Source organism: Tauraco erythrolophus, chromosome 14, assembly GCF_009769465.1.
Source record: "Tauraco erythrolophus isolate bTauEry1 chromosome 14, bTauEry1.pri, whole genome shotgun sequence".
Taxonomy (NCBI): Eukaryota; Metazoa; Chordata; class Aves; order Musophagiformes; family Musophagidae; genus Tauraco; species Tauraco erythrolophus.
The window spans coordinates 11,031,503-11,043,500 of NC_141478.1; the positions used below are offsets into that span (position 1 = coordinate 11,031,503).

The 11,998-nt window shown below is 43.9% G+C and overlaps 1 protein-coding gene across 1 annotated transcript in view; it reads left to right on the top strand.

Annotated features, from left to right (window-relative positions):
- The window catches only part of HDGFL3 (HDGF like 3), a 38,617-nt gene extending 26,794 nt beyond the window's left edge, over window positions 1–11,823 (top strand). The window contains exons 4-6 of the mRNA XM_086620330.1: window positions 1,079–1,237; window positions 2,811–2,957; window positions 10,527–11,823. Coding sequence (XP_086476456.1) covers window positions 1,079–1,237; window positions 2,811–2,957; window positions 10,527–10,532 — 312 coding nt within the window. The 3' untranslated portion in view covers window positions 10,533–11,823. The remainder of the gene's footprint in view (window positions 1–1,078; window positions 1,238–2,810; window positions 2,958–10,526) is intronic.
- The last annotated feature ends 175 nt before the right edge of the window (window positions 11,824–11,998 follow it).

Sequence of the window (11,998 nt, forward strand, 5' to 3'; positions counted from 1 at the left end):
GTGATATTCTGGGGCGGTGAAGTGGAAAATTCTGCAGCAGATTTAGTTGAATTAAAAATGGAAGGTTTTATTTACTCCAGTATAAACATGAATAATTTCCGACTTCTTCTTTCTGTTTATTTTTATATCAGGTTCAGTTTATTTTACACAGACCTGAAGGTCACTGCACTTCTGATTTTTACACTGGTAATGTATAACACGTAGGGCACCACTGCCAAAGTTGTGAGAGGTGAAAAGGTGGAAGTTTAAACTGCTGTTAGAGATAGTAGCTGCTGTACAACAGCTCTCCCTGTTGGATGTCCAGAGCAAAAAGTCATTGAAGCCAGAGGGGGAGAAGATTAGTTGGTGGGCTGTATAAAACCACAGAACTTTTCTCATTAAAAAAATGTGGTCCTTTGAAGGCAGAAATCACCTCCAAAAGAAGGCAAACACCTATTACATTATTAGCACAAAACCTTACAAACCAGAGATACGGACCACCTGCAGACAAGCTGCTGCCCCTCTCAGTTCCTGTTTCATATTTTCAGCCCTACAGATGTTTTGCATACACTTGGGGATTTAAAAAAATCTAGTGAATAGTCTGTGGGAGATGGACTGTCAAAGAGCTCTCAGCCTTCTGGTCACTGTTTGATTTTTCCTAACACAGAGATCTTGCCCTTCGGGGGCTTTTCTAACAGCCATCCTCTCTCCTGAGTAAGTCTCTGCTATTGCAGCCAAAGTCTAAAAGTTTCCATAGTTTTGCCCAAAGTAGAACATGCCAGATTTCTCCACTGAGCAACCCTTAGTTCTCCAGCAAACGCATTTTGTTATCGGATCTTTTGTTTCTGTGTAAACCCTCAGAACATGCTATCCCAGAATCTGCATCTGATAACTGTTTCCAAGTGGTGACGGAGAAAATTGCCTTTGCAGCCCTTTTTCTTGATTATTGCAGGAATAACCTGAGCTCTTCCTGACAATAGAGATTAAAGCATAAGCTGTCTGTTACCAGTATTTGTCTTCAACACAGAACAAAAGTTAAGTAATAGATTTTAGTGATATTTTTGTTGTTCATGCTACTATTGTTATTGTTATTTTAAAGGCAATTCAGCAACAGAGCTCATCAGAAACTGAAGGAGAAGGAGGAAATACAGCAGATGCCAGCAGTGAGGAGGAAGGTGATCGGGTAGAAGAGGATGGAAAAGGAAAAAGAAAGAATGAAAAAGCAGGCTCAAAACGGAAAAAATCCTATACTTCAAAGGTTATCTTCTGAGTTTTTCCATTGTTACCCATGTGCATGTATAATTAGAATACTGTCTACCTCATGGCAAACTGTTCTCCCTTCTTCAGCATTTTGATTCCAGTACCATAACGATGGTGTTCAAAGAGGTAAAGGGAAGCGCTCTTGCTTCCATAGACAGCCTTGCTGAGACAGCAGTTAAAATACTCTGCCCTGTTCCAGTGCCCATACTTTGAGAAGGAGGTGAAAGTATGGGAAGGAGTTCAGAAGGGCTGGAAAGAAAATCCATGCAAAGATGGATCGATAGATTTGGTCATCTTGGATAGGTATTTCCCACGAAGAGAAAAAGAACGCCTTAAGAGTGTGCCTCCTGGGAGATGTGAGTTCAGGTTTGGTTCTTGTCTGAGAGAACTCAAGCTTCCCTCTCCTGTCTCCAGTGTGAATGCCCCAGATGCCACGCTAAAAGATACGGTAGGGTCAGATGTGCTCAGCTGCTTCTGTTGTAGCTGAGTGTAAAATACTTCAGTATAGGATACAGAATGGGAGGGAGGAAGAACAAATTCATTAAGCAGGGAGTAGGGCACTCAATGGTAGATAAAAGACCTGCATTGTAGTACCTACCTGGTCTTTTAATAGCTAAGCAACAGCGTAGATGAGGAAGCTGAGTAACATGTCTCAGATGGCCTCATAATGGCTAGTGAACGTAATCACCTGCGTAGTGACAACTTTGGGTTAAGATATGCTTCTCACTTGTCACCTGGGTGAAAAGGAGGAACATTATAGTCACTTCCTCCAGTGCGTGCCTCCAGGTCTGTACTTTGCTTAAAAAATTGTGGAAAGTGTGGCAGAGTCATGTTCATTTACATTCACATTATTCTCTGAAAGTGAAAACTAAATGAAATTAAAAGAAGCAAGTAAACAATCTGATCCAGACTCAGTGTGGGAGAGAGCAGGAGTTTTTGTGGTTCATCCACTACACAAAATGTATTAAGTAGTTTCACCCCCTTTGTGTGTTTTACATTAGAAATTCAGGTCTGGTCTACCATCTTCTTTCCAGAAGACTCTGGGCAAACAGAGGATTAGGAAAATGGTGGCTTAATGCCACAATTTATCCTTTTGTACTGTAGAATTGCATAACATAAAGGGAGCAGAAAAGATATATTGGTTCCACATGGCCTTAATGTTAATATATTAAAGCTGACGGCACTAAAAAAGTATGGAAAGCAGCTCTGCTAATGTTATTCTCATTTTACATCTCTGTGTTTAATCAAAACTTGTCAAGCTGGCACCATCTGTTTCATTAACTAGCAGAACCTACAGGTGACCCAACAGTAATACCCATCTCCTATTACTGCGTCTGACTTGCAGTCAGTTGTGCTGCCAATGTGCCTTGAACACAGAATTTCCCCTTTTGCTTCATCAATGACAGTAACTCCAACTACTTCACCTGAAAAATGCTTTTCACCCCACATCTCCTCCCAAATACTCGCCTTGAACGGGGAGCCACATGATCAGACAGCATTCCACGTACATTTCAAAAGTGTCTTTCTATGACCGAAGCTCAGTTTTTAACTTTTGGCTTTGATCATTTTAGAAATCCTCCAAGCAGTCACGGAAATCTCCTGGAGATGAAGATGATAAGGACTGCAAAGAGGAAGAAAATAAGAGCAGCTCTGATGCTGGGGACGCAGGCAATGACACAAGAAACACTTCTTCAGATTTGCAGAAAACCAGTGAAGGGGTAATCTTCTGTTAATATGATTCACTTCCCCTGAGTTTGCTACTGCGGGGCCTTGGAGCTCGGGGTGAAAGGCGTCGCATCGCAGTGACCTGTGCGTGCCATGTGGGGTCTTTTTAGGTTGCCTTTCAGTGCTCAGAATGTGTCTAGAACGGAAACATGGGACTGGTCCCTGCACTGCTACAAATTTTACTCTAGAATGAGAAAAGATACTATAAGCACTATTTTTGTTGCAACACTTGTGTGAATGTCAGCTGAGTGGAACTACTGAAAACCATGAGCTGGAATGATGCAAAATTGATGTGAGAGCAGAATCACACTGTTTGCGTAATGCGTTTCGGCTCACTAAACAGTGGGAGCCTGCTTATGCTTTCACAGTTGTTTAAAATTTGTGCTGTCCCGCTAACTTCTCTGGAGTTTGTGAGGGTTCATGTGCACTGTGCAGACTGTGAGTTTTAGGGCAGATCCTGCTTGGGATGTGACCTTCCAAGGAGGGGATATACAGTCTGCTCCAGAGCGGGTTCATATGATCTCCTTGTATGTTTGTGTCGGTTGCGTGTTCATATCAATATTATTTTGTTATGACCACAACATAAAAAAGCAAGCTGCTGAGCAGGGGAATTGGCATGGGAATTGGTTAGTCGTAAGCCACCTTTGACAACTGCTATTATTTCTGAGCCTTTGGAGCACCACAAGCCTCCCTGCTCCAGCACTTACAGCTCCAGCTCAGAACCAGTCCTGGTGCAGTTCCCATGCCAAGGCTGTGCCACGTGGCTGGCAGCCGGGCTGGGCTGTCACAGGAGCTGCTGAGTGACACGAATGCCCAAGTGTGAGAGGAAGCCAGCCAGCACAGGCGCTCATCTGACATTGCTGAGGTGCCTTAGCACCCAGCTGCGTTCTCAGCCTCAACCCTTTCTCACAATACACAGCCTCTGGGGAACTGCTGTCATCTCCCATGTAAAGACTCCTCCCAGAGCTTCCTTTGCCCTTGTCTCTCTGTGGTACAGTGAATGTGTTTGGTGGCTCTTCATCTTATAAAGACTTTGATATGTGGCTCGTGGGGTCAGGAAGGTAATGTGTCCTGACCCTCTCCCATTCATTCTCAACAAGCAGCTGGCTGATACAAGGAGACAATGCCTTCCCAGCACCTCACCCGCATAATTTGAGAGTCTGGGGCCGATGTGGGTAGCAAGTGCGCAGTGCATATGTTGCCCATGTTCTGGCTAGTGAACCCTGTGACACTTTCATATCTTCAAATAGGTGTTTGAGTGAGGAAACTGGCCATAAGGTCCATCTGAAGTGGCAAGAGGTTCAGGAGGGCAGTTACCGGGGGGTACGTCTATGAACTTAAGGCATGTTCTCCATGTAAGGACCAAATGCTTACTGAGTTAGGTCAGTCGCAGATAAGGTGGCTAAAAAGTCACATAGGATGTTGGCTTTGTGGCTGGTGGACATTCATAGGGCTCTTCCTTCTGCATGTGACATGCTTGTAACTGCTGGGAGGTAGAGTCCAGCATGCTAGAACATCACGGTGCTCTGCAGCATTTTCAGGATTGCCGCTGTGCTGAAATATCATCATCTCTGTCCTTCCTGCCAACACCAACTCCACAGAAATACTCACAGTGAACATTGTCATACCCATGGGAGGAGTTGGCTGTGCTCTGACTTCTGCAACACCAGCTCTCGGGCTTGGCCTCACACTTGAACGACCAGTCTTTAACTAGATCTTGGATGCTTTTAACATTATGGGAAAAGTGGAGTTCCAGTAGCATGTGCTGACGAGAGATGGAGAGATGGTTTTAAGGGCAGCTTGAGATAAAAGCACTCATAAATTTGGAGAAACCCACATCCTGATCCAGATATTTCACCTTGGGCATTTCTGGCACAGAATCAGCATTTCACATGTAAATCCTCTAAAAAGAGGATTTTGTCAGTACTGCAATTCTCTTTTAGGACCAGGAGGGGACACTCCATCTCCTGGCATCCCCAAAGCCAGGCCAGGTGTGTTTTTAGAAGGGGTGCCTTCATCAGACACAAGGCACTCGGGGAAAGAGTAATCAGAATTTTTTCAGTAGGTGTTGAACAGCCAGTGACACAGCTTGTGTCTCGATGGAGCTCCTTGGGTACAGGGCCGGCCGTCCTGCAGCCACCTTCTGCTGGACACCCTGAGTGGCAGTCTGCTGGAGGACGTTGAGCTCCTCCAGCCCACACACTTGGGCTTCTCTTCTATAGAAAGCAAAGTTGAAAAAGGCCAACGCGTGCCTGTGGAGCTGGGATACCGTCCTCTTGTTCACACGCATGAATTCAGCAGAATCATAGAATCATAGAATGGTTAGAGTTGGAAGGGACCTCAAAGATCATCTAGTTCCAACCTCCCTGCCATGGGCATGGAAACCCTCCACTACACCAGGTTGCCCAAAGCCTCATCCAGCCTGGCCTTGAACACTTCCAGGGATGGGACATCTACAACTTCTCTGGGCAACCTGTTCCAGTGCTTCACCACCCTCCGAGTGAAAAATTTCTTCCTTATATCCAATCGGAATCTCCCCTCTTTCAGTTTAAAGCCATTGCCCCTTGTCCTGTCACTACACGCCCTTGTAAAAAGTCCCTCTCCAGCTTTCCTGTAGGCCCCCTTTAGGTACTGGGAAGCTGCTGTGAGATCACCCCGGAGCCTTCTCTTCTCCAGGCTTGGAGAATGTCTCGGTCTGCTGAAGACACCGCCGCAGGCGAGATCCGGTCTGTTTCAAACCGTTTCGCTCGCGAGAAGCGCTGCAGCAGCCGCGCGGAGCTGACCCTCCTCCTGCGCGGGCCGGGCGCGCGGCCGGCAGGGGGCGCCAGCAGCACGCGGGCCGCCGCGAGGAGGCGGCTGGGCAGGGCGGGGCGGGGCGGGGCGGGGCGGCGGGTGGGCGGGAGCGCGCGGGCTCGGCCCCGCCCGGCTGTGCCCGCTCGGGCCGCGTCCGCGCGCCTCTGGCTCCCACCGCGCGAGGGCTGCCTAAAGGGCACAGCAGCTTGTCGCTTACAGCAGCTTGTCGCTTACAGCAGCGACGATAAGGAGGCAGTGGGGATGCTTTGCAATGCCTGGAGCGCAGGCTGGAGGCACATCGCCCCTCTTCAGCCCGGAGGGAACCCTGCCTTTTCATCACGCTCTTACCCTCAGCGTTATGGGCATCTTCTTGAAGGGTTAACGGCTGAAGTCAAATGATTGCAGGAGCATCCTCACCTGTATTTTTTTAATGAAATTTCTAACCTCCAGGTGGTAGAGGAAAGCTTGAAAATGTGAAGCGATGGCTTCCTAAAGACTCAAAACCCAGAGCAAATAAAACTACCTCCAAAGCTATGAAATTTTTTCAGCCAATTTCGTACTGTTCAAGGGCTCAACTTGTTATATTTTATTCTTTTTATCCCTGGGGTTGACAAAGCTGCTTTCTTTTCTTATCTCCATCCTTTAGTTTCTCAACTATTCTTGAGGACTACAGGCACTCCCAACAGAAGAGACATTAGCTTCCTCGGACTCAGCCACAGTTTATAATTGTGTCCTGCCGCTACCTGTTTCTCAAGCTCTTTCCCTCACTGCTGTTCTTTGGGTGATTCCTCCCCCGGAAAGATGCAAACCCTGAACCTCAGGGTTTTACTATCTAATATTAATTAACTAATAATATATTAGCTAAGACAGCACATCCGAGAGTTTGCTGAAGTCAGGAGTAACAGACCCCACCCCCTGACAGTCCTCTGCTGTTAAATACTAAATTGTTTTGCCTTCCTCAAAAAAAAAAACCCCACATGAACAGAATATTCCCGTGGAAAGGTATTCATGGCTCTGTGTTGTTTACTTTCTGTGGTACAAAATTAGCTCTTAAATCAGTGAATTCATGGCAGCAGGTTTACATTCCACAGTTAAATCTCTGGTGACTTGTGTATTTAGTTCTTGGCTGGCATAACTCTGAAGCTTTAGAGCAGAACACGTAAAGTTGCTTTTACTTTTGCTCTCTGGATACCCATATAACGATGTTTGGAAGCTGGCTGTAGTCCTTACTCTATTAGAGAGTGTTTGAACGTTAAGGTCAGCACTCAGGGTATGTGGCAAGTTTTTCCTTCGGCATTCATTATTTTAGTTACAGTCTGGACATTGTGTTGGTAAATGAGCGTTCTCTTTGCGTAGGATGCATGTGGTTGCCTTTCAGGAGGTGAATGGTTTTACTGAGTCTTTGAAAAATAGTAGATTTGTTGGAAATGAAATACATTTCTTAGTTCCTGGTACAGCCCAAATATTAAAGTGGGGTAAAGGACTCTGATCTTTTTACTCACACTGACAATCAGTTGCTAACATGGGAGTCACTGGATCTATTTGTGGAGGCGACTGCTTGCCAGCATGAATAAGGGGATCAAAATCTGGTCCAAAATTACTGCTATCTGATACTATTGCCATTGGGAGAACATATTTAAAACAGCCTGTGTCCAGGACATATTTTTTGTTGTGATATTCTTGTGGGGTAGCAACAATTCCAGTTACTGCTGTGGAAGAGAAGTGTTCTGGCCAAACTGGCTAGAGAAACACAGGTTCGTTGCATCCTTCTGATGTGGTTTTCAGATGTTTGGTTCCTTTGCTCTTCCTTCTTTACTTCTGAAGAATAATGTTGGTTAGGCTGCATAACAGCTTTGGGGGTTTATCAACATTAAAAGCATAGCATTTAGGGCTCTATTCAATGTAAAAGCATTTATGTGGGCATTTTTCCAGAAAATGGAAACAGTATTTATTTCTGTCTCAATTTTTTTTGAGCAATTTGAGGTAAGTTAAAATCAACCCCTCCAAAAAAGATAACATCTGTAAAATTGTGATTAACTATTGCACCGTAAAAATGTCTGTGTAAAAATCAAATAGTGGCACACTCTCTGATGTAAAGAGGTGTGTTGTCTGCTGCCTTCATGCAGCTCAGGAGAAGAGCACTGCTAAATAAGGCAATGGGATGTATTCAGGGAAACATAAATGTCTGAATGCAAGTTGAGATTAAAGCAGCCAGTATAGATGAAATACACTCTTCACATCTCCATGTACATTGAGTCCTCGAACCATTTTGACCTCAAACCAACATGGAATAACAATGATTGTACAGAGCAAGTAAATAATTATCCTTCTGCCCGTCCAAGAAGAGCTTTGAAAGTACAGGATGGCTGAGTCAATTGCCAGACACTGTTGAGGAAGGAATTTTCAGTGCCAGAAAAAAGGAAATCTGTGGGTTTAGTTTTATTCCCTGCTCTCTGTGTTCTCTGTCCCTGAGTTTTATTGAAGACTGACATTTTTCACTGGAATCAGTCAGATTCTGTGCTGTTTCTTTTGTGTGCAGTGGTGTTGGTCAGCGCGGCACGCGTTGCACTGTATCTTACAGCAAAGCTGGGAGATTTGTTCAAAGATGATCCGTGTTGATCTGTTTCTGAAGAGATGTGAAACCATGGAGACCATGGAAACCGCTTGGCTCTGCCGCATCCTTGTTCAGCGGCTGCCACGGGAGCCTGGCAGCATGTGCTGCCTGGGCAGGGGAAGGAGCCCAGGTCCCTGGGCAGCCCTGCTGGCCCCAGGGCTGCCTGCGTCAGGGGAGGAGAGAACTGCTGGCTGACTTCTGGGGCACCTGGGAGCGCGCCTGGGAGACAAAGCGTGCGTCACGCTGGAAGGTGGTAGTGGAAACTGTGAAAATCCTAGAGGATGATTAGCATACCTGGCTCTTTGTTGTCCCTTCTGGGCCACATCGTGGCCCAACAGACGTACCTGTGAAATAGTGGGGAGTGGAAGTATTAATATTCCCAGCGCCCCACATGAGAACGATGCCTACCCAATCTTCTGGCCTGAGCCCAGAGGGGAATTGTTGTTAACAAGTGCAAAGGTTTCATGCTCCGAAAGGACAGCTTTCCTTATGATCTGAGAGTGATACTGTAGGGACCGACTGTTTCCCCACCTATCCTGCCTACCAGCTGCCATGAAGAACTTCAGCAGAAGGCCTGGTTTATTGACTAATCATTTGCAGTTGTTTTAACGGGTGTCTGCACTTCCCTCTGAAGGGAAAGAAGTGGCAGTGAATCCCTCCAAGCCACGACTCCAAAGCATCTCATTGGCTCTTAAACAGGAGAGAGGTCAATGGAAGTGCGGTGCTCTGGATGAGCAGTGCATTGTCACACCTTTTGGGGCGAGGCAGGGCTCCGGCAGTTCCTGTAAGCCATCATTATGTTCATGAGCATTTTATAATAACCCCTTATCATCTGTTGTTAGTCAGGACATACCAGGACCTCCCACGGGAAAAGTGCAGGTTTCTATTACTTACTGTTTGCAAACCCCTTGTCTTAGGAGAGAAGAACCACTGAACAAACACAGTGCAGTGACCAGATTGAGATCCCAGACTGCCAGGTGGGCACTCGTATGCTCTTATCCTTTTGGATAGAGAAGCATGGCCCACTATAGCCATTGGCATCACACACAGCAGGTATGATGGGCCAGAGGGGCAGAGAGCTTACGCAGCCAAGAGCTAGTGCAGGGATGTTGAAATGTCTTCTTTTCATAGCCTCCCCCAATCCTATGTAAAATGAAAATTCTGTCATCCTCAGTGGATTTAACCTGTACCCCCCCCTTATTCCTTGATGTTGATTCTTTTTTTCTTGGATGACCACACCAAATACAGTACTAGTTCTTTCGTACTGCTTGTGTGTTGTGTTTCTTTCCGTCCATCAGGGTGTGGGTGGACAAGCATTCACACTCTGAATCCTTTATGAGGGAGAAGGGATATCTTGCCCAGGTTTAGGCAGTCATGTAGCGTTGCATGTCTTCATGTTGTTGGACAACAAAAGTAGTGTGTCCCTGCGCCTGTAGGTGAGTTCTGCTCTCTCTGTTTAGTATGAAGAAACCAAGACTTGGAGGCACTTGCCATACTCACATGAGGACAGTCTGATCCTGTTTCCACTAATGTCAAAGGAAGCAAGAGCTGACCTTGACTCAGTCATGAAGTGGGAGTTTCTTCCTTTTCTGTCATCAGCTTACAGTGAACTCCAAGCCATACTGTTTCCTTTTCAGAAGCAACATTCAGATACGTTACTATGAAAACTGTTTATCTTTCTTCATCCTGGCCAAGTGTTCATTTGTTTGAACAAAAGGGTGTTCTCATCGCGAGGAATACAGCAGTGCCTGAGGTTTGGCATGAAGCGTATTAGTGTTTTAGTGTAGTGGGAAAGTGCAAAATTTGGTTGTGTGTGAAGCATACGACAAGATTCATAATGAAGCGATTGGGGAAAACAAAACACAACCCACATACATGACTCAAGCTGCTTCTTTGAGTAAAGCCCTAAACGTTTACTTTTAGGCCGTATTCTTTAATGTAGTGGTGGTGGTGAATATAGTTGCAGTGGTGTGTTCAGCTGATGTAACATAAGCAGTTTTCTCTACCAAAAAAAATCTCTTCGAACACATCAGGTGGCTACTTGTGCGTGTGACTCCGAAGTGTGGGAATACAGCAGTAATTAGATCAAGTGTGTTGCAGCATGCTTTTTCTTACATTAGATGTGACTCTTTTTCTCTCTCTCTCTCTCTTTCAGACTTAACCAACATAATGACTGCTGAATATTAAGGGAAAACACAAGAAGGTTACATGTTTGGTTGTCTAATATTCTTGGATTTGATATGAGTCGCCACATCTGTTCATTAGTATCATCAACAGCATCCCAGTTTGTATGCACATTATTCACATTCCTATCTGTTGTGTTTGCAGAAATGACATTTTACCCTTTTTTCTAAGGGTTACTTTTTGATTTTCATATTATTTGGTTGCATGAAGTTGCCCTTTACCAGTGGCTGAGGTTTATGAAGATACCGCATACTTGAACATGTTTTAGATTCCTTTTCTAGATAGAAAAGGTGTAACTCCAAATTATATCATTCTAAATCAGCATTTTTTCAAAAACAAGTAAATCTTAGTAATTAGTCCCCTCCATACGATACTACAATATCTTCCACGTACAAACATAGTTTTAAATTTCCCTATATCCATCCTTTCTTGATTTTTGATCAGTTTACAACATAAAAGAAAAATTCTTCTTCAGTTGAGATCACCGCCAAGTTCAATAATGTAATAAAATACCTTTCCTTATTAGAAGTACCTAGCTAGTTATACTCTTAATACTTCTCAAAATCATGATGTAATGTACACTATCTGACTTAGTTCCTATATGTGGAGTTAGTGAAAGTCTTTTTGTGTTTCTTTAGATTAATACAAGGATTTTTTCCAATGCCAACACAATTTGAAATCATTCATTTGGATGCTTTCCATTTTTAAGCTTACTGTGATATAGAACCCTATGGGAAACCAAAAGAAAACATCAATTTTAAATAATGAAAGGCTTAAAAAAGGATGCTGTCATTCTGGCTTTTTTTTTCCTTTTGGAAATAGAACTAGACTAGTAAGTAAGCATTCCAAATCCATTATTCTGTGTACATTATTGTTGCTATTGTGATAATAGAGATTTTTATTTATTTTTATGCCAGCTTTTATTGTGAAAACATATTTAGTCTGGTTTTATCAATCCTTGTTATGCTTGTCCTTGGAACATCTTTTGCGTATTCAAGGTTTGTAGTTGACGAGTTTACTGTAAAAAACTAAAAAAAAACCACAACAAAAAAACTAAAAAGAAAACAAAAAAGAAAACAAAAAAATGTATTGTTTTTACAGAATAAATTTATTGGAATGTGTATTGGGAGTAAGGTTTGAGGTTGTAAGCAACTAAGTTAGCGTCATATTTGGCTTCATACGTGTAATAATGTGAGGTATTAATGTAAGTCAAGTATTAAAGCAAAACATTCTGTTAACATGAGTTGACCATAATAGATACAAGTGCAGGTGAGATCTTTATTTTTTCTGTACTTCGCCTTTTCTGGATAACAGGAGGTTATTAAATTCACCTTGAATGTATTCAAAGTTTCTTTGAAAACATTAGAAGTAACTTCGGAGGCTCAAATATCTGTTTGAGAGCCAGCATGTCCTACTACAGCCGACAGCTCGGGGTTTGTTTTC